Genomic DNA, 25929 nt, shown 5'->3' on the forward strand with positions numbered 1-25929 from the left:
AATTTTGTTAGAACCAAATTGTGTACCCCCAAAATCGTTCTCACATCACATCGATCTTACATGTGTAATTTAAAATTACGGATATTATAAGAGATTTTTACACCTCATGTCAAAATTGACATCTTTTTTACATTTTTATCAATACACGGTTTTTTAAACTTTTTTAACTTTTACATTTTTCAATTTTACTTTTCAAAAAGTTTAATAATTACAATTTTACCTTTTCCCTTCTTCCTTACACACGTACACACACGCCACCTCATAACTCCTTTCTTATTTTTATTTTTTTGAATTTTTCATTTATCTGATTCTTCCACTCTTCAAACCGAGCTTCCCACGATCACCATTATCACGCCCTAACCCATTTCTTCTTCCCACGATCACCTTCTCCAAGCCCTCACCCACGTTTTCCTCAACCTACATTGTCATCCTCCACTATATTTTTTCTATATAAATGGCAACCACTAGAAGTGGTTCGAAATCACCATCTCTGGCGAAGAAACTTTCTAAAAAATTGAAGAAGCCTCCAACTGTTACTTCCAAAGTCGAAGCTAAGATGGGGTTAAAAAAAATTGCTAAAAATTTAGTGGGTGATGTTCCAGAGACATCGGGCACTAAGAAAAGAGCCCTTCCAGTTAAAGCTGATGCTCATAAGCCTAAGAGAGCAAAAATTTCCAAGTCTGCACGCGATGTAAGTTTCTCTTTGTTGTTTTTAAATTTTTCTTTAGTTTTTTTCTGGTTGTTTTATTTGTGGTGTTACATTTGATGATTTAAAGTTATCCCCATTTTTTGTTCTAGGTTTCCTCAGATTCTGATTTTGAGGATGAAGTGCATGCTGAGGACCAAAAGCCTAAAGTTGAATCGAATGTAATTTAAATTTGCTTGGTTTCATTTTATTGTGTTAATTTTTACATGAGCTTTTTAGGTCACTGGTTTAGGTGTTTATTAGGATGTTTTTATGTTTTTTTGGTGTTCTTTATGTATTTCTGTCATGTATTGTGGTTGATGTTGTTTTGTTGTTTTTATTCAGTTGTTGTTTGGTTGTTGAAAAATTGCCCAGTTCAATTCGTATTTTGTTACAGTTTTGAATTGCTTTTCCCCATTGGTTGTTTATATGTTTATTGTGAATTTGTTTTCGGTTGTTTTACACACTATTAGTATTGAGAAGCATTTTTCTAATTTCAATTGCAACAAGATCTTTCAGTGTTGTTTATTCTTTAGTTTTGTATATGTTTATTGTGAGTTTTTCTCGGTTGTTTGTCACACTACTATTATCGACTACCATTTTCAAAATTTCATAACAACGAGCTTGTACAGTGTTGTTAATATTTTAGTTATTTTTTTTATAAGTTGTGACAGTGTTGTTACTGTATTTTTTTGAAAGTTGTTTATCTCTTACATTTATCATACTGTAAGGGTTTCATAAACGTTGTTTTTAGGTTTTTTATTGGTTGTATTTTGGTTACTACATTTTTATATATTCATTGTTATTGTATCTAAGATTTGTTGCTTATGTTTTACTTTGTATTTCTTTTTTTTTGCAGGCCCATGCTAGGACCTCAGTGAAGGTTGAAGGATTTGACCTACCAAAGAAAAATCCCCCTAAGGTGTCCTTTTTTAAAAAAAAAAAATTATTTTTATTATTTGTTTTCTGTTTTTGTTTTAGTTTTTTTTGTTTTTGTCCTGATTTATTTTGTTTCAATTGATACAGGAATGGGATTATATTTATGACCAGAAGAATTTATTCATTGCGAAAGCCTTTTCCACTGCTACTTTCCAGGTGATAGAGAACATTAAGTCTTGTCTTTCAGATGTACAGCTTGAAATGTTTTCCAAAACCTGTTTTGGTCATTTCCTTAACCTTCCTGATTTTAAAGTTCAACCCCAAGTGTTTCATGGGTTGTTGCTCCGGGAGGTTCAGCAACCTAATGATGCTGAGTTGTGGGTAATGATACGCGGTGTTAGGCTTAGGTTTAGCATTGAGGAGTTTGCATTGATTACTGGGTTAGACTGTGAAGGTGACTGTAGTGTTTTAGATTTTAAGCAAGACGTTAACAGTCTTTGTGAAAAATATTGGCCAACTTCGTCCTCTATCACTAAGGAATCTGTTAGGGAATGTTTTACCACCAAGAGGTGGGGTGATTCTGATGAGGATGCTGTGAAGTTGGCAGTTTTGTATTTTTGGAGTGGTTCTTGCTTAGTGGCACTAAGCATAAAAATGTACCCAAGTCTATTTTAGATGTTGTAGATAGTGGGAGGTACAATGAGTTTGCTTGGGGCCGGAGTTCTTTTGAATTGACTATTTCCTCATTGAAGGGTAAGCTTGATAGTTGGGTTGAGGGTGTTAGGAAGGCAAGGAGTTCGGGAAAGAGGCCGAGTGTTTTTTACACTTTGATTGGTTGTCCTCATGTTCTTCAAATTTGGTTCTACGAGTGTTGTAAGTACATGAAAGGTAAGTACTGCCAAAAGGAAAACTCTCGTATTCCAAGGATCACTCAGTGGACATGCAATAGTCAGCCTACTTTCAAAGTTTTGAAGACTACTATTTTTGATGTTTCCAAAGATAAGGTATATCTGTTTGTTGTAATTTGGTTTTTCAGTAGTTGTTTTTATGTTGTTTTTCATTATTAATAATTTTCATAATTGAAATTTTCATTTTGGTGTTTTTTGATCAGCTGCAACTTTCAAATATGAGGCCCACGGCTGGTGAGTTCAAAGCTTTGAAACTGAGCAGTTTCAAGTTTGACACTGACTACAACTCTTACAAGAGTCTTCCTGTTCCCGAAGAGCCAACTGTTGCTCAGAGTGACATTTCTGTCAAGCTTGATGCTTTTTCTGAGAAATTTCATGGGTTGGAGGTCAAGATCGATTTGTTGCATACTTCCCAACAGAAGATTTCATCTGATTTGGTTGAGTTGAAAGAGTTTGTGTCTGCACAGTTTGTTTCTTTTGGTGCTCAGATGGCTTCAATGCAGACACAGTTTTCTACTGTTTTTGCCGATTCCTATGCCAAGGTATTTTAGTTTTTCAATAGTTGTTTTTCGGTTTTTTTTAAGTTGTTTTATACTAATTTAATTTGTAATTTCAATATAGGACAAAGGCAGTGACTCTTCCAATGATGATGATGGAAGTGGTGATGAAGCAGATTTTGATTTAAATGAATCTGAAGAAACTGATGACAATGAAGAAGAGAATGTTATGGGTGATGAAGAAGGTGAGGGTAGTGAAGGTGAAGAGAAGGATGGTCAAGCTGATGAAGATTCTGACTCAAAAGAAAAAAATGATAAGGGCAGTGATGATGAATCCACTGATAGTGAGGAGAAGGTAGATAAGTAGACAATGTAACTAGGTTTTAGTTACTTTGTGTGGTTTATTTTGTTGTAAGTCCGTTTTAGGTAGTGGTCTTGTAATTCTATGTTCTTGTTATGTCTCTTGTTATGTTTTATTTTTATTATTTTTTTAAGAAATTTGCAACTATTTTTCAGACTATTTATTTGTATTTATTATGTTATTTATATGGCTGTGTTTATAGATTATGTTGTTCGCAATTTATTGTTGGTCTTCTTATTTTACTTGTTGTTTTTATTTTGTTTTTAAGTTGTTATGTAGTTTTTTTTTAGTTGTTGAAGTCTTTCACAAAAAATAACTTCACTTTTTTTTCCATTTTCTTTTTCCTTTATTTTCTGTATCAAGAATTTCGTTGATTTCAATGACGGGCCTACTCAAATAGATGTTGAGGCTACTGTTCAGTCCGGTGTAAAAGCAGTTGAGATTATGGTAATGTTGCTTTTGTGTTGTTTTTTGGTTGTGTAAAGGTTGTTATTTTTTAACCATGCTCTAATTACTTTTTAATACCATATATAAACAGATGTCTTCAGATGGAATTGGTGGTGATCCTTGTAAGCAGATTTCAGTTTCTGAAAATGTTGAGGTTATGGATCGTCGTCTTGTTTGTTTTGAGGTATATTTTTTTTTTTGGTTATTTTTTAGTTTCTTCATACTTTTTGTGTTTAACACTGTCTTTTTTCTTTCATTTTTGTGGAAAAAATATATTAGATGGGTGCAACAGGTCTCAATGTTGATTCTAACATTGAACTTGAAGATGACCCAATTCCCGTTGAAGAAACTCCTCTTGTTGACAAGAGGAAATCTAAGAAACCCATAGCGCTGACGTCTCCGTTTATGGAGTATGACTCTTCCATTTCTAGTTCTAAAGATGGTTCTGGTTATGGAGTTGTTAAGTATGTGGCTGGGTTGTGTCCTCTCGATGATAAGATTGGTGAAGATGTAGAACATAAAGACGAGAATGATTTTGACTTGTGGCTTGGTGAAGGACGCCGATCGAAGAAAGATCCGTAAGTGTTTATTTTCAGCATTTTTGTTGTGTTTTTGTATTTTTTGTTTTTTACTTTACTATTTATGTTTCAATTTTTTTTTTTTTAAAATGTTAGGCATGACAAGGACAAGGTTTACTTGAAGGGTAAGGATAAGATTGTTCCCCCTTTTCGTTTTGGCGTGGAAGATGTTGCAACCAAGATGTGGTTCCACAAGCTTGCATATCCTGGCCAATGTTAAACTAATTCTGTAAGTTAATTTATTTTTTTTTTTTTGATTTTTTTCAAAAATTTCAGTCTGTAGTTTTCTTCATGTTCTTTGTTGGTTGTTTTTTAGTTGTTGAAATATAATTCATTTTCTGATTTTCGAACATTTCTCATTTTTTATTGTTTAGCATCTGGACATCATTTTTTACTATCTACGTAAAAAAGGAAAGTATGCAAAGGAGCCAAAGGTTAAGTTCACAACCATCGATTGCTTATTCTTCAAAACCATTCATGCTTTGTATGAAAAATTTATTGCACAGAAAAAAAATCTTTCTTTGATAACTGCCCAGCATGCCATTGCTGATTATATCAGAGGTAGAAAAATGTTATGTGGTTCCCCTTGGCATTTGTGCGATCATGTTTTGTTTATCATCCATATGGAGACTGAATCACATTGGATTCTTGGTCGATTGAATATTGAGGAAAGGCGTATGTACATGTACAACTCCTTGTCGACTGCTATGAAAGATAGTGCTGCTATCAAAGCTTGTCAGCCATTTGCGGTGTTGTTGCCCCACTTTTTTGCTTTGTTTGATGAGTTCAAAAAGGAAAATAAACCGGTTTGTTTAGACCCTTTCGAAGTTGTTAAGGTTGATGGTTTGCCTCAACAAACCTCAAAGTAAGTTGTTTTTATTTTTTATTTTCAAATGTTTTTAAAATTTTGTATGTTATTTTACTTTTTTAAGTTTTTCTGCTGTTGTTTTTTGGTTGTTTTGCAGTGACTGTGGTTGTTTCGTTGCATCGTTTGCCGAATACTTCATTGATATGAAACTGATTCCTCCCATATTTGATGTTGAGAAACACCGTGATAGGCTTGCTGTGTTGTTCTATAAGTATGCTCTCATGAAAGAATTGGATTTTATTGATAGTGAAGATGAGGCTCCTCCAAAGGGTCCAAAGAAGAATTTGTCTTAGTTATCTATTGGTTGTTGTTGGAAATACTACTTTTTTTATTTAGCTTTTGTTTTTTCTATTACCAGATTATGTTCATAATCATAGACAAGTTGTTGTTTCTATCATGTTTTTTTCTTTATTGGAATTGGTTTTTTATTTGTTCATATTTTTGGATTTTTAATTTTTATATTTACTTTAACTCATGACAGCATACTATTAACAACCTTATTACAACCATCTGACAAACAACTAAATTGCATTTTAATCACTTTATGTAGTTTTTTTTCCTTCTTATTAATTTCAACCTTCTTCCACTCATTTAATTATTTAACTATAATATTTGATGTTCTTTTGTATATTAATGATAATAATACCAATTCCCTATTATCAATATCTCTCCACATAAAAAATCACAATAAAAAAATATATGTAACAACCAATCGTAATATGCAGTATGTGTTTTCTAAATGTTTTAATATAGTTGTTTTTTGGTTGATGTGTAGTTGTTTCCACTTCTATGCTGTATTTCTCCTGCAGGTCTTTTTGTTATGTCCCTTTTGTCCACACTTGCCACACTTGTTTTGTTTCTTTGTTTCCCAAGCTGCTGCCATTCTTCTTTTCCTCGGCCTTCCAGACTTGATTCTCTCCTTTGGAGGCAACACTATGATGTCTTCAAAAAATTCTGGAAGTTCCCATTCTCTTACGTTTCCAACTGGGTATACTGTTTCTTCATATGTTTGCAGCCATGCTTTTGATGTGTAGTATTGTGCACAGTAGTTGTATGTGTTTATGTTCAAGTCCTTCATGACGGCGACTGCATGGTTACATGGCATTTCATCTTTTTGAAATCTATTGCATGTGCACGTCTTCTCCTTCAAGTTTACTATTCTTGTTCTGTCTTCATCTATCACCTCAAACAGGTTTTGGTTTGCTGGTTTCACCTGCATGTTTTAAACCAACTTTAAAACAACCAAAAAACTATGCAAAAACAACTGTTTTCATTTTACTTTATGCGAACGATAATCTCAACTTACTGTTAGTCGCAATGACTGTACATAGTTCCCTATGAGTTTTTTCTCAGATGATGGTGTCAGCCTTGTTGTGCATTTTTGTGCCTCCTTTCTATTATTGTATGTCCACTCTTGCATTTGTGCCCTCAAGCACTCCATTAATGTTGTGACTGGTGTTTCCCTTGCTGCTAAATTTGCTGAGTTCAGTGCCTCAGCTATGTTTGATGTCATGGTAGAGTACCTATAATTTGGACAGTTTCTATCATAGTTCTACTTTTGAAAAAAAACTCAAACGCAACGCAAAAACAACGCAAATACAACGCTTTAAATATCTGAATATATCATTAATTTTATCCTTCTTATTAGTTTTCACCTGTTGTTTTCTGAATGATACCTTGACCATTTTTCATGGCCAATTTTTTCCAGGTACGGTCTTATGCGCTTATCCAAGTTGTCTAGCTCCCTCATATGGAATTCAAACTCCATTTCTGTGTAAGCTTTTGCAGCTGCAAAGAATGGCACTCTGAAATGCTTTGCATTTTTTTTGAATTTTGTTTTGAGGTTCGACAAGAGGTGGAAGATGCAGTAGCCATGTGTTATTTCAGGGAACACTTTCCTAGTTGCTTTGATGATGCTTTCATGTCTGTCTGATATTAGGCATTGACATTCTCGAACCCCGAATGCTTCTTTTATTTTTTTTTAAGAACCACTCCCACGATTTATCGTTCTCAGAATCAACTATGCAGTATGCTAGTGGAAAAATTTTCGATTCTGCATCTTGTGTGTTGGCAGTGAGCAACGTGCCTCCATACGCGGCCTTTAGGAATGTACCGTCTACCACGATGATTGGTTTGCAGTTTGGCCAACCTTTTATAGCAGCATTCAATGCAACAAATGCATATTTGAAACTGTCATCATCATCTTTCTCTATGTCTATTAATGTTCCTGAATTTTAATCAAACAGGATTTTGTCAAACAACATGTACGCAACGAAATAACAACGCAAAAACAACTGTTTTTTCACAAATATTTTCAAAGTAAAATTTTTAAATTTTTTTTACCTGGATTTGTTTTCTGTAGCATGTACAGGTATCTTGGCAAGAGATTGTACGACTCTTTAGCATTTCCATGTAGCTGGGTTTGTGCTCGCTCTTTACTACGCCATGCTTTCATGTAATTCATCTTTATTCCGTATTTGTCTTTCATTTCTGTCTTTATGTCTGCAGGGCTGCACTTTGTTTTCAGGTTCAAGAATTTTGGTTTTACAAAATCTGCTATCAACTTTGATGTAGCTTGTCGTTGATCTCCAAATCTTATTGTAACTGCACATGTGTGTTCTTCTTCGTAGCTCCTTATTATGAATGTTTCTGTGTTTCCATTTTTTGTAGCCTTTAAACTCCATTTGCAGTTTGTGTCCAAACACACTATGTTGTATTCTTTTGTGCAAGATTTCACTACTTTGTATTGAAATGTCTTCTTGATTGCAAAGTAGCATAGTGTACTTATCAATGTTTCTTTGTCCTTGTAAATTTGCCCCTTCTCTATTGTTTCATGTCGTTTGTCATTGATGATAATCATTTCTGTGTTGTCCACTTCCTCTTCTTCTTCCTGGTTGTTTTCGAGTTGCTGTACCATTTCTGCAGCCACAAGCTTTGCATAGTCGGTGAAGTCGAAATCTTCATCTACTGCTGTAGTTTTTTCTCTGTTGTTTTCTGGTTGTTGTATGGTTGATTCTGATGACACTGTTCCTGTTTCTAGGAAAAATGTATCAACTTCACCAGATCCCATCGTCTGCGCAGATAGTTGTTGCTTGGAAGTTGTTGCCGTGTTGTTTCCAGGTTGCTGCAAGTCTTCCTGTGCTGCGTTGTTCTCATACGATTCCATGATCATATTGTTCCACACCATTGTTTGGTTAGGTGGTGCCGTGTTACTGGTTTTGTTCACACACAATGGGTACCTTGTGAAATCAACCTCCTTCGTTAATAGCTTTATGTAGAACAACAGACTTTTGTCATCCTTGATTTGTAGTGGTTGGCCTCCTTCCTTCAGTTGATATTTCAGTTGTAGTTGTGTTGATTCATGGTTGCATTGGAGTTCTTCCATCATTATTCTCATTAGTTCCTCAAAAGTGCACTTGGTCGAAATTAATTCTCCACTTGATTCATAATCAACATAGTTTTTGTTGTCATCCCAATGCCCATTGCTCTGCACCAATATTTGTAATGGTTCTGTTTCCTGAAATAATGTAAATTATTTACTTGGTTCAGTTTTTGTAGTTGCAAACAACTATTTTAATCTGTCAAAACAACCAATAAACAACTCTTTCCAGCAATAACTTATGCATCTAACACTTTCAGCTGGCCGACTATTTATATAGGTTAAATCAACTATCAAACAACTATTTTAAAAGCAATCAGTAATTAATAACAATAGATTCATATTTTCTAGTTTGTAGATCCCAAACAACTATTATTCCACTGTAAAACAACTTGTAAACAACAGTTTTCAGAATAAAACACTGTAGCAACTATTTATATGCGTTAATGTTTATTTTCATGCAAACCGTTGTTGTTTTTTTCTCAGCTTCATCAATATTTCATTATTATTTCAATTTAATCCGGTTTTCATCAATTAATATCAAATTTCTATTCATCTACACTAAAAGTTTTTTCCACGTTCATGAAAAAATTTGTTTACCTTCAATTCTCCTTCTGATTCAATCATGGGTGAGTTTCTTTGATTTCCAGCTCTCCTTCTACTCGGTTCTTCTCCTCTGATCGCGATTTCTTTGTTCAATGATTGTTGTTTTTGAGTTTTTTTTGTACATCAATGGAGGTTTCCTGGTTTTTTTTTTTCCTTTTCGTTTTTGATTTTGGATTTTCGGGATTCAGCTTGTTTCCTAGGAGTTCTACATTTTTTTAGATTTTGATTTTGCTGGTTTTGGAAGAAAAATGGTTGAGATTGGGTTGTTGGGGTTGGACGGCTGGGTCACGAAGAAGGATCGGCTGTTTGGGTTGAGAATGGTGGTTTCCGTTTTCTCAGCCGGTATTTTTGTAATTACCAACTTTTTAGTTTCCACTTTTGTTTATTTCCTTTTTTAGGGTCATAAATGTAAATTTCATCTATTTTTGGTCTATAATAGAAAAAATCTCATATTATAACCTATATAATACTAGGTGAGTTTGTGTCAAACTCTTCATTTCATCTTTTTATTTTCATTTTTACTCTATAATTGATTGTGATAAAATATAAAATGTAAAATTAAGATTTAATATTTTAAACATCGAGAAGAGCGTCTGCCCTCCTTAGTGCTCTGTGGCAGTTTGTGGTTTTTAACGATTTTTTGACAGTTTTCTTATGGTTTTCCCTGAGTTTTCTATCTCTCTTTCACATCACAACACTAAAATGATCATCCCTCCATCTGCATTCGATAGATTTATCTCTTTGTAGCCATGGATTCAACTATGCAAAAGATGAAAAAGCCTATGAACCTAACTGAGGATGAAGAGGGGGTCTTTGATCTTACTGATCTGATTCCTTCTCGACACCAAGAGGTTTCTGATCTTGTTCTCTATGCTAAAGTTCTTACAAGTAAGAAAGTCTGGTTATCTACATTCAAAAACCAGATGGCGCAGCACTGGAATGGTAGATTCCCAGTAACAATCACGGAATCTTCGGATATGTTTTCTCTAAGTTTCGGCTGTGAGGGCAATAAAGTGAGGGCTCTCCTTCGAGAACCTTTTCACTTCCAAAATCACCACATTGTGCTGTACTCTCCCACTCAAGGACAAACAGTTCACTCTGATTCACTCATCTACACACCATTTTGGGTACAAATCTTCAGACTCCCTTTCCTTAGCAAGACTAAAGGAATTGCAATTGCTCTTGGTAACATTATTGGTGAATATGTGGATGTATTTGAGGATTCTCTTAGTGAAGGTTGGGGACCATTTCTGCGTGTCAGAGTGAAAATTGACATTACTAAACCACTTTTGCGAGGCAAAATGATCACTTTACAGCAAGCAAAAGAGAAATTTTGGGTGAAATTTCAGTATGAACGGTTACCTGAATACTGTATGGAATGTGGCCGATTGGGACACCCTTTTAACAAGTGTTCTGTCTACCTTGAGAAGTTGGATAGTGGTATTGAACCAGATTTGGAATATAGGCCTACAATGAAAGGTGCCCCACTCCCGATTTCGAATTATGATCTCTATAGAACTGACTTTTCCAAGGGCAATGCTTGGCCATTACTTACCCGATTGGCAAAAACCTCACTTATTTCGGCCATACCAAACTTAAAAAATCGTGAAAGTCCTCATCCAACACACTTACTTATGGGTGAATCTTCACAATCAAGGATTGTTCCCTCTGCCATTTCAACTGGTGTTAACAGATCTGTGCAGTCGGGTTTTGATATTGCTACATCGATTGGTGTTCGTATTCCTGCAGTTATCACCACTACTATGTCTACTGGTGTTGCCATGAATATTAACTTCACACCAGCAACTTTGGTCCCTAACACGGTTGCACCTACTGCCCAACATACTTGCAATGTGCTGCAATTTTCTGCAGCAATGTCCCAGGCGCAATCAAAGCCAATATCCAACGATAATGTGGTTGACTTAACACGGGTTTTTACTCCTCTGGCTGCTATGGACGTGTCATCAAATTTTTTTGCAGCATATCCTCCACCAAACACTTCTGTCCAGGCCTCCTCTACATTCAGTCAGTTGAGTACTCCAATACCAACTCAGCTTTACAACAACCCAAACTCGATTATCACTGCTTCTGCTGAACCACAAATGGGAAAGGAAAATCTATCTCCAAATAGACTTACGAAGAGAACTTCTGAGAGCTTAAGTCTGAGGCAAACTCTTAAGAGATGCAGGGGTAACCAAGCACTATTCATTTCCTCTTTGTCAGGGGATAATGAATCACACTTTGATGTTTCCATTGATGACATGGATTCTACTGGTGACAATGACAATTCTACGGAGTCTGAATCTCAGCTCCGCAAGCAGCCATGAAAATCTCAAGTTGGAACTCTCGTGGTTTGGGGAACCCGAGTGCTTTCCGTCATCTCAAATTGCTTGTAAAAGAGCAATCCCCGACTGTTCTATTTATTATGGAAACTAAGCTAGGTTCTAATTCTATTTCTCGCTTTCGTAATGTTTTACATTTCAATAACGGACTTGAAGTCCCTCGTGTTGGTCTTAGTGGAAGTTTAATGTTGCTTTGGAAAGACGATGTAAATGTAACCTTATTGAACTATAATACAAATATTTTTGATTGCTATATGGCTTGTGGAAATGGTCCGACTTGGCATTTTACTGCTTTTTATGGTGAACCGGCTGCTCATAATAGACATCTCACTTGGACACTCTTCAAACGTTTGAAGGATGTTGCTCCTTTACTACCTTGGATAGTAATTGGAGATTTTAATGAAATTTTGTCAAATACCAATAAGTCTGGTGGAGCTCTTCGTAGTGAGGCGCAAATGGACAAATTTCGACAAGTTCTTGACCATTGTCACCTTCATGAGCAGGCCTTTGAAGGTGATTCATTCACTTGGATTAAAGGCAGGCTTTCACTTGATGCTTTAAAGGAGAGACTTGACTGGTGTTTTGTGAACACTTCATGGTGTGATACTTTTCAACCGATTTTAACTCAGCACCTTGATTACTATGGTTTTGACCATCGAGCAATCTCTGTCAAAGTATTGCAACATTCGGCAACACACCAGCAACATCCAGTGCAAAGGAGGTTCCGATTTGAAAAGATGTGGTTACATGAGGAAGAAGCCACTGATATCATACAACAGAACTGGCAGCGTGCTGATGCCGATAATGCTGCTGCAATATTCAACAAGAATATCAGCAACTGTGCTGGTTTGTTACAGCAGTGGCATAGACACAAGTTCGGGAATCTTAAAAAAAAGATTTCAAAAGTGCAGAAAAATGTTTCAAACTTGAACAACATCAATAATCACACCCCTGTTGTGTTGCATGATCTGAAATGTCAAGAAAATGTTCTAGATGACTTGCTAGCTCAAGAAGAGATGTATTGGCAACAGCGTTCAAGAGTAGATTGGATGCAAAATGGAGACCAAAATACCAAGTTTTTTCATGCCTATGCCTCTTCCAGAAAACAACATAACACCATTAAATCTCTGGTTGATCATAATGGTCTTGTGGTGAGTTCAAAAACTGGTATGACAGACATCATTACATCTTACTTTGAGGAACTTTTTTCTGCATCAGTAGTAAACAGAGAAGCTTTGAACCATGTTTTGGACACCATTCCAACAACAATCACCTCAGCTATGAATGATTCTCTAACACAGCCATTCACAAGTAGTGAAGTGTTTAATGCTCTTAAAACGATTAATCCAGATAAGAGCCCAGGGAGTGATGGCATGTCTGCTATGTTCTATCACCAATATTGGCCTATTGTTGGAGATGTAGTCACAAAGATTGCTTTGGGAGTTCTAAATGACGGACACAGTATGGCATCTTTTAATCAATCACTCATCACATTAATACCAAAGATTAAGGTTACCCGAGGTATGAGTGATTTCAGACCAATAAGCCTATGTAATGTCATTTACAAAGTAATTTCCAAGACCCTTGCTATCAGATTCAAAGAGGTTCTTCCAGTGGTTATCTCTGAAACACAAAGTGCTTTTCTCTCTAATCGACTTATCACTGATAATATCCTTGTTGCTTTTGAGTTGATACATCATTTGAAGCATAAAACAAGGGGAAATAGAAGCTACTCGGCCCTCAAATTGGATATGAGCAAAGCGTTTGATAGAGTGGAGTGGCTCTATATTCAAGAGGTTATGCGAAAAATGGGCTTCCATCAGAAATAGATTTTTTTGATTATGAGTTGTCTGAGCACCACTAGTTTTTCATTTATGCTGAATGGAGAAGAGGTTGGGCATGTGCAACCTAATAGAGGTCTTCGCCAAGGTGACCCGTTGTCACCTTATTTGTTCTGAAGGGCTCTCACGTCTGCTACAACACGAAGAAGCAAATCAAAATCTCAGGGGGTTAAGGTTAACTCGTCATGCTCCTTCCATTTCCCATTTATTATTTGCTGATGTCAGTCTCCTTTTTTGTGAAGCTACCAACAATTCAGCAATTGCCATTAATAGGGTCTTGGATATCTATTATAAAGCATCTGGCCAACTGCTAAACACATCCAAGTCAGTCATGTCTTTCTCCCCCAACACTACTCAAGCAGTAAAAAATTTCTTCCATTAAATTCTTGGAATGCCAACAAGTGAATGTCATGAACGTTACCTTGGTCTCCCTGCTTTCTCGGAGCGAGATTAAAAGGAAATGTTTAGTGATATCAAGGAACGCATATGACAAAGATTACATGCATGGAATGAAAAACTTTTTTCAGTAGGTGGAAAGGAGGTGCTTTTGAAAGCTGTGGTTCAGTCCATTCCAACATATGCAATGAGTTGTTTTCGTTTACCAGCTACTTTTTGCAATCAATTGGAATCCATGATGGCTAACTTTTGGTGGGGCTCCAATAAAGATGGCTCAAAAATCCATTGGAGAAGTTGGATATTGCTTTGTAAGTTGAAATTTGAAGGGGGAATGGGTTTTCGATCATTTGTACACTTCAATCAAGCACTACTAGCCAAACAAGCTTGGAGAATTTTTCAAATGCCTAATTCTTTGCTCAGCCGACTCTTAAAGCATCGATACTTCTCCAACAACACTTTCTTGGAAGCTCATCTTGGCCACTCTCCTTCTCTTACTTGGCAAGGTATCCATTGGGGCCGCTAATTATTAGAAGAAGGATTGCGTTTTAAGATTGGTAATGGACACAATGTATTGGCTGGTGTGGATAAATGGATTCCAAGTCATTTTAATTTTAAACCATTCAATTATACGGGTATAAACAATGTTCCAGTCTCATCATTCATTACAGACCACCGAGAATGGAATCTCCTGTTGGGTTTTATGCCCTAAATAAAACTCTTTACAATCTGATTAGTTATCAATATAAGAAATTTGAAGTGATTGATGTTTGCATGAATTCTACATGCTAATGGTTTAATATGTTTAATATGTTTATTACATTCATACACACAAAATCAGTTAAATCCAGATCATATGTTTATTCACAATTACAGTATCGTCAACACAGTGGAATGTGATTGTGATCATATGAATCAAAAGTTTTGGTCCCTGTTTCATTAGTGTTATTGGATTTACACTGATGTGATAATCAGCGATGATGTGTACTTACACTTGGAGTAAGTGTTATGTTCTTTCCAGGACATTAGTAAAGTATACTAGTTTCGAATGTATGGAGTATACATTGGACTGGACCGATATTGCAACTAAGTTAAGATATTACAAACTTACCGTTATACATATCTTTCCAAGTCAATATCAGTAGTTGATCTTAAGATTAAAAGAATCTAAATCCTAATACGCTTAGGCTCAACTCGGGAGTGCTATTCATGTTCTTAGATTTATTAGTTAAGCCTACTTTCGGGTCAGGGTGATACGTATATTTCGAGAACATGATAGTATGATTGAGTGGGAGTGCTGAACATAAATATGGAATCTATAGCTTCTACTGGTGTATAGAAGTCAAGTTATGATTCCCTTCGAGCTTAGCAAATAGAAGTAAATGGATGAGCTCTTGTTTAACTGACTAATTATTAGATCACTAAACACCATTTACATGTAGCTAAGTGTTTTAAGGGGCAAAATACATTAAGGGGTGAGAACGGTAAAGAAATCCCATCTCGATGTAGATCATCTATATAGAGGATCTTTAAATCACAATAAGATTATAACAATGGTTAAATGAGATAGTATATTGATATCGTGAAACATACAATATGCTCTATATAAGTCTGAGAGTGCAATTCTAAGTTCTAAGAGTGGATTCAACGAAGAATTAATAAGTAGGAATTTACTTGGTAAATTTGGTTCACTTATTGGAAGCTCAGCATACAGATCCATGGTCCCTATTCTAGTTGAGAACATTCTGCTTGTAAGACTCATTAATTGATTCGTGATTGATCAATTATAATTCTAAAGTTAGACTATGTCTAATTTTATGAATTTTCACTAAGCAGGGGTGAAATTGTAAAGAAAAGAGTTTCTAGGTTTATTTATTTATTAATGGACTTTATATGTCTAATTAATAATTAAATTAAATGACAATATTATTTAATAATCTATTTTAGTTATTAAATAATTAGTTTTGGCATTTAAAAGGTTAGAATTGGAAAATTGGCGTTTTTGAGAAAATAGAGATAAAATTTGATAAAACTGCAAAATCAAGTGAGGCCCAATATAACACCTAGGCCGGCCACTTAATGGAGTTTTTCAAATTAATATTTTCATTATTTTAATGCCAAATAATTATAAACCTAGACCTAGTAGTTGCCTATAAATAGAAAGTGATGGCTCAGTCAAAATATAAGTTTTCACAAACCTTTTCTGACAGAAATTTCTCTCTTCAGAAAAACTGAGCCTTCCCCACTTTCTACACCTTGGCCGAAACCCTCTCTCTTTTCTTCTTCATCTTTTTCGTGACCCTAGTGAAAGAGTAAGTGCCCACACACAGCAAGCAGTAACTCAATCATAGATTGGAAGACTGTGAAGGATCAAAACTTGAAGAAGAAGGACATTCGGGCTCAGATCTTGATTATACTCTGCTACAGAAAAGAATCAAGGGTTAGAGATCTGAGTGGAAGGAGACATTAATTCCGCTACATCAATGTAAGGTTTTCTTAACTTTATATGTGTTTACTTTATCGTTTTAGGAAGTTCATATTTAGGGTATTTAAACAACATACTTGTGAGTAGATCTAAGATCCTGGTAAAATAATTTCCAACAACATACATGAAATTTGGACTTTAAAACGATTGTTTGTATGTTCTTTGGATGGTATCATGTTGTATTGAGTGTTATTTGATGATTGATTGATGTTTGTGAAATTTTCGTGAAAAATAATTGCGATTTCATCTCTGGAATTATTTTTATTGGATAGTATGGAAAAAATTAAGCAAGTTAGCCTTTTACAGAACTTAATTTGGATTTTATTTGAATTAGTTATGATTTTTTGAATATTTGAAAAAATCGTGGCTGTGCTGATATTTTCCTGCGATCGCAAATCTGTCCAGTTTCGAATTTTTTCGTTTTTCTTCGATTTTTCATGCTTTTTCATGGAATTAACTTCCAATTTTTTGTATGGTTTTGTATATATGCTATTACTATTCCTAATTCAATTCTAATTATCATTTTGAATTAATTTAATATTTTTTTTTAAATTTAATTCAAGATATTAGTGTAATTTGAATTTGAATAGAATTAGTATCTATCTTCTTGCTTAAAAAATCTATCTTATTTTTAAATTTGATTATATCTTATCTTATTTTTAAATTTAAGGTCAGATTTTATAAGATATTTATAAAATCTTTTAAGATATTTTTAAGATATCTTATCTTTGAAGATATTTTTAATTATATCTTATCTTTTAAGATTTTTTTTTTTTTAAAATTAAATCTTTTTAGATATTTTGACCTTATTTAAATTTAAAATAAGATATCTATAATCATGTAATTTTAAATAGATGTAAGATATTTTGCTAACTTTTAAATTTTGTTATTTTATTTATTTAAATTAAATTTAAAATCTGAAAAGATATTTCATTTATCTTTTCTAATTTTTATTTAATTTTTATTTTTAAAATAACATTTAATTTTTAAAAGTAGTTAGCAAATTTTGAAATGATATTTAGGTTGGTTGAAACCTAATTTTTCAAAAAGTAGGTTTAATTTTAAATATTTTTTTTTTAAAATAATTTCAAAATTAATATTTTATTTATTTTTCGAAAATTAATTTTTTTTTAATTATTTAATTATTTATTTTTCGAAATTATTTATTTAAAATTAAATAAATCCTACTTCCAACTATCCAGCTAACCTTGTTGCAGGAGTATATGGTTTAAACTTGTGTGTAAGTTTTTTCAAAACCTATTATTACTTGATTGCAAATAGCCATGGTTACTTTTTGCCAGATCTAATGATCTGATGGCTCCCTTGGTCAAGTTAATAATTTGTAACAGGTAAATTTTACAATCTTCTTTCATCTGTGTATGACCTAGCAACATGATAGGATCCATCCAAAGTGTGCCTGTGTGAGCCTATATGTTTATTTTATTATATAGATGCATATAGGTTGTTGCTAAATAAAATGTCACACCATGATAGATTTTATTTAGGTCCATTTAGTTATTGGACCTATTCAATTAATAACAGTTATTTATTTTAAGGTTAAATTCCTCTCTTTTGGGCCGTGTGAGAGTTGGGAGCCATAGAAGTGGGTACGACATACTGAACCCAGCACCCCCTCACATGAACTACCCCAATTGTGAAGGCCCATTGGCCTGATTTAAATAATTGTACTAGGTTAATTATATTAGTTTGACCTAATAAAATTGAATTAGCAACATAATTAACTTTTAAAATATATGAAATTTATTTTCATTTTAATATTTTAAAGTTAATTTTAAGAAAAACACTTTTAGTTTAGATATTAATTCTATACAAACTATTTGTATTTTTCTTGTATTTAATTAAATATAGAATTTTAACTAACTAAGATTCTTTCTGGAGCTTATTTAATTAAATATTCCTATTTAAGTTATAAATTAGTTATAACAACTGATTTTTCTTATCTAACTTAAATTTGAATATTTGATTTAAATTTTAAATCAAGTTGAGGAATCCTAGGCATTAGTTATTAAAGATTCTTAAGATATTTTTTAAGTTAATATCTTTTCAAATATTAACTTAAAATGGAATATTTTAGATATTTTTTGGTTAATATCTTTTCAAATATTAACTTTAAAAAGATATCTTCAAATTAAGTGGTTACAACTTAATTTTTGATATTTAATTGAATCTAAATTTGAAATTATTTAAGTTTTAGATTTTTTCTATCTAACTTAAATTAGATATTTTTCAAATTTTTTGAAAAGATACTTAGTCAAATAAGATATTTTCTAGATAGTAATTTCTAGACTACTTATTATTTCTAATATTTAAATAGGAAAATTATACTTTGTGAAATTAATTATTTAAATAATTAATTTTGGTACAATTTTATTAAGTATATTTTTCCTAGTATTAAATAGAAATTAATAATTAAGCCTTCTCTACACTTAATTATTTATTTCTTGAATTTAATACATTTAATTAACTTGAAAAATCTAAATATCTAAGTTGATTTTCATCATGATACTTAAATATTTATTGATTTTTCATGACACTTAATTAAATAGAAAATTATTTTTAGGTTGAAATTTAATTATTCAACTTAAATTTAAATAATTTTCAATATATATATTTTTCTTTATTTTATTAATTAATTTCAAAATTTGCATTTTATTTATGCAATATTTTCGAATTTTTTATTTTGAAAAATAGATAGAGTTGTAAATTAATTATTTATTTTAATTAATTCTTGGACCAACTACAATCAATGATTTTTTCATTTAATTGATTAATTTAAAATAAATGAATTTAAAAAATATATATATATTATTAGAAATTGAATTAACTAGTCAAAAGAAAATCTAGATAGGTGATATTTTTGCTTGAAGTATTTCTTTTCTATTTTTATTATTTTCGAAAATTGTATTTTTATATACTTTAAATTTTCGAACCCAATAAATATATTCTCAAAGGAAATTTTTAAGTTGCTAATTATTTAATTTAATTCAACTTAAATTAATTTCCTTAATATTTATATTTAAGATTATTACTAAGATGGAAATAATTAATTTCAATCACCATCTAAGTATAATTTTATAAATATTATATTAAATTCTTATTTTTGAATTTTAATTCTTAATTTAGAATTTAATGAGAATTATTTATTAGAATAATAAGGAAAATACATTTTAAATAATGAGCTTTATTATTATTAAGATATTCGATCTCCATTGTGTGTTTTACACCGCGTTTGTTTTAGTGAGTAATCCTCCCTAATGGAGGAACGTTCATTAGCAATTTCGCACCGTTTAATCTCGCATGATAAGTGGTTTGTAAGTATTTTATATGGTATAGATCACCCTAATGGTGGCGACCATATTTGACTTGCAAATTGCGAAACAATGGTAGAAGCTCATGAGATAGAATGGCCTTGACTCTCGCCTAAACGGGACAACGCTGGATTCTGATCTTGATCAAATAAAAGGTTGCTAGAATGTTTAACATTTTAGATGAGCTGACAACTCTATTCAATGGATGGTAGCTTTGACTCTCGCCTAAACGGGACACTGATATCAGTTTGTTGAAAACCTTGGAAATTATTTAGGATTGAATTTTTAAGTATTTTCTCATATCATTCCTACTTGCTATGTGCTTATAATTTCTGAATATTTTTGTGTGTTAAACCATTATTTAATTTCTATTTGTTGATTTCTATTATTTTGTAGTATCCTATTTTGTCAAAATGAGTCCCATGTTATCACTGTTGACTGAAAACAAGCTGAATGGATCTAACTTTAATAAATGGAATGAGAACATAAATATTGCTCTCATAGGAGAAAGTGCCTTGTTTGTTTTAACTGAGCCGTCACCTGAAGTGCCTGGGGACAATGCATCCAAAGTTGTGAAAGAAAAGTATGAGCGTTGGCAGAAAGCAAATGACAAAGCTCTATACTTTATGCTTTCTAGCATGGTTGACACCCTCAAAACTCGGTTTTCTAAAACTGAGAAGGCTGCTGAAGTTATGACGAAGTTAAATGAGCTATTCGGTAAGGCATCGCTTCAGTCACGCTTTGACGCGACTAAGAAGTACATTAATGCACGGATGGAACCTCATCAAAACGTGCGTGACCATGTTCTCCTCATGTCTAGTTATTTCCAAGAAGCCCAGAATCATGGTGCTGAAATGGACAGTGCTACTCAAGTTAGTCTTATCTTGAATAGCCTGACTCCAACATTTCTGCCATATACATCAAATTATGTCATGAATAAGAAGGAAATTGACTTTCATGAATTAGTCAATGACCTTCAAACTTATGAAAATTTGATTGGAGGACCCAAGAAGAAAGGGAGTAAACCTCACAATCCTGGGAATGGTAATGGGACGATAAAACCTGAAGCAAATGTTGCCTCTACTTCAAAGCCCAAATCGAAGAAGAAGTGGAAGAACACCAAGAAGCGAACAAAAGCCATGAAAAAGGCTGCTCCTTCTGGTGATGCTACACTTAAAGGAAAGTGTTTCCACTGCAATGAGAAAGGTCATTAGAAACCCCAGTGTCCTAAACTTCTTGCAAAGAAACAAGGTATTTCCATTTATAAACTTTAAGAGTTTTAGTGAATTATTATCCAATTGGATTTATGATTCTGGACTAACTTTGTTTATTTGTTTTCTTCTTCTAATAGGCCAAGCTACTTGAACTCAATTGAGTTGGATCAGAAAGCTGGACCAAAGGGTGAAATCGTCCAGATGAAGATGAAGCTCTTCAATTTATTTTTGAATTAATTGTTTTAGTTTAAAGACAATTTGGATTTCAAATTTTAGTTAGGGATATTTATCCCTGTTTCTCTCATATTGTTGCAATACTTTTTTTTAATATTAATAAAGTTTTTTTTTTCGAAATTCCCTATTGCAATTAATGAGATTGAGCTTCATTTAATTTTATCTTCATCAATTATTACAACATTATATTTGTATGTTTGAATGTGTAAGTGTTTTTATTATTGATGCAAATTCTATAATGTTTACAACTCTTCATAGAGTTATATTAAATAAACCCTAGAAATTATTTCTATGTTTATCAATAATTGTTAATTCTCATACAATTATTAAGAATTTGTTTAATAAAAGGATCTTATGATCTGATAGGGGTGGAGAAAAGTTAAGAAAACTATGCAGTTCAACGATCTTTTATATCTAATGAACTCTAGATAGTATTCAACTCCACATAAACTCTATCACACTTAGAGAATAATGATCTTTACAACCTTTAGGGGTGGATCATAATCTCTATATAATTAGGGTTGGAGGTAATCCATAGTACCCTATATGTATATTCTTAGGGGTGGAGTCTATTCCACAATTCCCTATGAAACACATATCTTGTTTAAACATGGAAGTAATATAATGAGTCAGCTGTTATCAATATAAATTCTTGATCTTGATTGTATGTTCCATTTCGATTTTACTGTTGTAAGTAAAAGTTTGATACCTTTAAAAGTTCTTTGTTAAAGTTTCACACTACCTTAATTGAGTGGGAGAATTTTAAAATTCTATACCCATCTTCATTAGGTTGATAATTGTGATAGGTACTTAAGAACACTACTGAAAAGCAAATCTAACCATTCACATGGATAGGAATAGCTTATCAGAATTATGAGAATAAGATAAAGAACTCTATTTCAGTCCATTCGAATGACTTGAACCAAGAATTCTTAATCCTCATAAAATTTTATGGTATCTTAATTTTGATTACTTTATCTCTAGCATGTATTTTTCACTTCAAATACCAGTCTGCTATGTTGATGACTTAGTCTTAACTTAAAGTTTCAGACTAATACAAAAGTCACAACTAGGTAACTCTCTAAACAATCAGAGGTTAAAAGTTTTATTTAACCAGACATCTGCTATTGAGTGGGAGCTATCTGAGATGTAATCAAATAGGGAACATTAAAAGATATTCAAGAAAGATTTATGAAAGTGATCTATATGTCAGATATTAAGGAACTGTGTATCAGTTGTCTTTGTATCTCACCATCTAATTTCGATTTCTATAAGATGGTGCTTACTTTGGGGGTGGAGGAATTATTGTATAATAATTCAAGCTCTACCAGAGAAGAATTATAACTTTGTGTATTCGAAATCCAAGAAAGTTATATCACTGAAGAAAAGTCTACACTGTATTATCTCAATTACATATTTTAAAATATGAGAGATATGTCTTCTGTTAATTTAGATGTACTTTTAAAACAGTAAAGATTTCAGTATCCCTTGATAAGTAAAGCATATAGTAAGGATGTTTCATAAGTGTATACATTTGATCTGAAGATCAAGACATCAGATTGACCTATTTGCACAGTTTGTTTTATATTAGTGCAAGTGGGAGTTTGTTGGGTTTTATGCCCTAAATAAAACTCTTTACAATCTGATTAGTTATCAATATAAGAAATTTGAAGTGATTGATGTTTGCATGAATTCTACATGCTAATGGTTTAATATGTTTAATATGTTTATTACATTCATACACACAAAATCAGTTAAATCCAGATCATATGTTTATTCACAATTACAGTATCGTCAACACAGTGGAATGTGATTGTGATCATATGAATCAAAAGTTTTGGTCCCTGTTTCATCAGTGTTATTGGATTTACACTGATGTGATAATCAGCGATGATGTGTACTTACACTTGGAGTAAGTGTTATGTTCTTTCCAGGACATTAGTAAAGTAAACTAGTTTCGAATGTATGGAGTATACATTGGACTGGACCGATATTGCAACTAAGTTAAGATATTACAAACTTACCGTTATACATATCTTTCCAAGTCAATATCAGTAGTTGATCTTAAGATTAATAGAATCTAAATCCTGATATGCTTAGGCTCAACTCAGGAGTGCTATTCATGTTTTTAGATTTATTAGTTAAGCCTACTTTCGGGTCAGGGTGATACGTATATTTCGAGAACATGATAGTATGATTGAGTGGGAGTGCTGAACATAAATATGGAATCTATAGCTTCTACTAGTGTATAGAAGTCAAGTGATGATTCCCTTCGAGCTTAGCAAATAGAAGTAAATGGATGAGCTCTTGTTTAACTGACTAATTATTAGATCACTAAACACCATTTACAGGTAGCTAAGTGTTTTAAGGGGCGAAATACATTGAGGGGTGAGAACGGTAAAGAAATCCCATCTCGATGTAGATCATCTATATAGAGGATCTTTAAATCACAATAAGATTATAACAATGGTTAAATGAGATAGTATATTGATATCGTGAAACATACAATATGCTCTATATAAGTCTGAGAGTGCAATTCTAAGTTCTAAGAGTGGATTCAACGAAGAATTAATAAGTAGGAATTTACTTGGTAAATTTGGTTCACTTATTGGAAGCTCAGCATATAGATCCATAGTCCCCATTCTAGTTGAGAACATTCTGCTTGTAAGACTCATTAATTGATTCGTGATTGATCAATTATAATTCTAAAGTTAGACTATGTCTAATTTTATGAATTTTCACTAAGCAGGGGTGAAATTGTAAAGAAAAGAGTTTTTAGGTTTATTTATTTATTAATGGACTTTATATGTCTAATTAATAATTAAATTAAATGACAATATTATTTAATAATCTATTTTAGTTATTAAATAATTAGTTTTGGCATTTAAAAGGTTAGAATTGGAAAATTAGCGTTTTTGAGAAAATAGAGATAAAATTTGGTAAAACTGCAAAATCAAGTGAGGCCCAATATAACATCTAGGCCGGCCACTTAATGGAGTTTTTCAAATTAATATTTTCATTATTTTAATGCCAAATAATTCTAAACCTAGACCTAGTAGTTGCCTATAAATAGAAAGTGATGGCTCAGTCAAAATATAAGTTTTCACAAACCTTTTCTGACAGAAATTTCTCTCTTCAGAAAAACTGAGCCTTCCCCACTTTCTACACCTTGGCCGAAACCCTCTGTCTTTTCTTCTTCATCTTTTTCGTGACCCTAGTGAAAGAGTAAGTGCCCACACACAGCAAGCAGTAACTCAATCATAGATTGGAAGACTGTGAAGGATCAAAACTTGAAGAAGAAGGACATTCGGGCTCAGATCTTGATTATACTCTGCTACAGAAAGGAATCAAGGGTTAGAGATCTGAGTGGAAGGAGACATTAATTCCGCTGCATCAATGTAAGGTTTTCTTAACTTTATATGTGTTTATTTTATCGTTTTAGGAAGTTCATATTTAGGGTGTTTAAACAACATACTTGTGAGTAGATCTAAGATCCTGGTAAAATAATTTCCAACATCTCCCTCTGCTTAATCAATTTTTTCAACCAATTGATGTGGATAAAATTGTTGCAATTCCACTAAGATTTTTCCCTAGTCATGATCGGTATATTTGGCATCATACTACAACTGGACTATATACTATAAACTCTGGTTTTCACTTGGCTGAAAACTTAGCCGAAATCCGAGATTCAATTGGATCAAGCACACATAAGGATTGGTGGAAAACTTTTTGGGGCCTAAGTCTACCATCAAAAGTGAAGATCTTTGCATGGAGAGTAATGCAAAATGCTCTCCCTGTGGCTACTGCTCTTTGCCGAAGGAAAGTAATAAATTCTGCCACTTGTTCATTGTGTAGTAATGCATGGGAGTCAATTGGTTATGCCATGTTTAATTGCACAAAGGCAAAGAAAGTATGGTGGGAAACTAAGTTCAAAATAGACCATAATCATGCTCATAATATGCACAATGGTGATTATCTCATTCACTTGTCTTCAATTCACTCAAAACAGGACTTTGAATTGATTATATGTACCATGTGGGCTATTTGGCATGAGCGCAACAAGGTAACTCATGGGGGTGTCCCAAGATCAAGTCTCACCATTGCCACTTTTGCAAGCACGCACTTGGAGAAATATGCTCGGAGTAGATCTAAAAACCGGTCTCACTTTTCCTGCACCAGTACAGCCACTGCTGCTGCACTATTCAGCAACAAACTGTACATGTTCATCCGAGTATGCCCCTACAGATCAAAGAGCTAGCACTTCTACTGCTGTACATGCAGACCACCAACATTCAGATCGTAGTTTCAAGGCTTTTCCCTAGACACCACCACCAGATTGTGGTCTCAAATTAAATGTTGATGTTGCTGTAAACACAGACTTAAAAATTCTGGGGTGTGGAGCGATAGTAAGGGACCATCATGGTAATGTTATAGCTGCTCTTTCTAAACCAGTCCAAGGATGCTTTCGATATGATGAAATGGAAGCTAAATCGCTCTTTCATAGTCTCAATTGGGTGTTACAACTACAACTTCCGATTACACATATAGAGACTGATGCATTGCGTGTCTCTTCGGCCATTAATTCAGTTTCCCGGGACCTCTCTAGTTTTACTGATTTAATAGTTGATATTAGTTGTCTTTTGTCCTTTTTCTCAAGAGTAACTGTCTCTCATGTTAAGAGACAAGCTAACCAAGCTGCACATGGTTTAGCTAAGTATGCTCTCGAGGTGGATGAAGATGTCTGTTGGATGGGTGAAATCCCAAATCCTATTTTCTCTGTTATTGTAAACGATTGCCAGTTATAATAACATTGAATTTTCTCAAAAAAAAGATTTAATATTTTAAAATAAAGTAAAAAGTGTAAATATATATTATATTATACA

General features: G+C 33.2%; 3 protein-coding genes across 4 annotated transcripts; 1 reads left to right on the plus strand and 2 right to left on the minus strand.

Moving 5' to 3' along the window:
• The first annotated feature begins 30 nt into the window (after positions 1–30).
• On the plus strand, positions 31–6183 carry LOC133037943 (uncharacterized). Its single transcript, XM_061115755.1, has 3 exons — positions 31–2568; positions 2676–3014; positions 3094–6183. Exons 1-3 carry the CDS (start codon positions 2446–2448, stop codon positions 3334–3336), a joined length of 705 nt encoding a protein of 234 aa, XP_060971738.1. The 5' UTR covers positions 31–2445; the 3' UTR covers positions 3337–6183.
• On the minus strand, positions 6011–6991 carry LOC115718047 (uncharacterized). Its single transcript, XM_061116528.1, has 3 exons — positions 6900–6991; positions 6530–6746; positions 6011–6436 (listed from the first exon to the last, which is right to left on the minus strand). The coding sequence occupies exons 1-3, from the start codon at positions 6989–6991 to the stop codon at positions 6011–6013; spliced, it is 735 nt and encodes a 244-aa protein (XP_060972511.1).
• LOC115704417 (uncharacterized) lies at positions 6335–9141 on the minus strand. 2 transcript variants are annotated; one of them, XM_061115754.1, is made up of 4 exons: positions 7567–9141; positions 6879–7450; positions 6530–6746; positions 6335–6436 (listed from the first exon to the last, which is right to left on the minus strand). In XM_061115754.1, exons 1-2 carry the CDS (start codon positions 8618–8620, stop codon positions 7143–7145), a joined length of 1362 nt encoding a protein of 453 aa, XP_060971737.1. In that variant the 5' UTR covers positions 8621–9141; the 3' UTR covers positions 6335–6436; positions 6530–6746; positions 6879–7142. The 2 variants fall into 2 exon arrangements, with proteins under 2 accessions (XP_060971737.1, XP_030487483.2); XM_030631623.2 differs by having other exon boundaries at positions 6335–6746.
• Positions 9142–25929: the final 16788 nt, after the last annotated feature.

Source organism: Cannabis sativa, chromosome 5 (assembly GCF_029168945.1).
Source record: "Cannabis sativa cultivar Pink pepper isolate KNU-18-1 chromosome 5, ASM2916894v1, whole genome shotgun sequence".
NCBI classification, from domain to species: Eukaryota; Viridiplantae; Streptophyta; class Magnoliopsida; order Rosales; family Cannabaceae; genus Cannabis; species Cannabis sativa.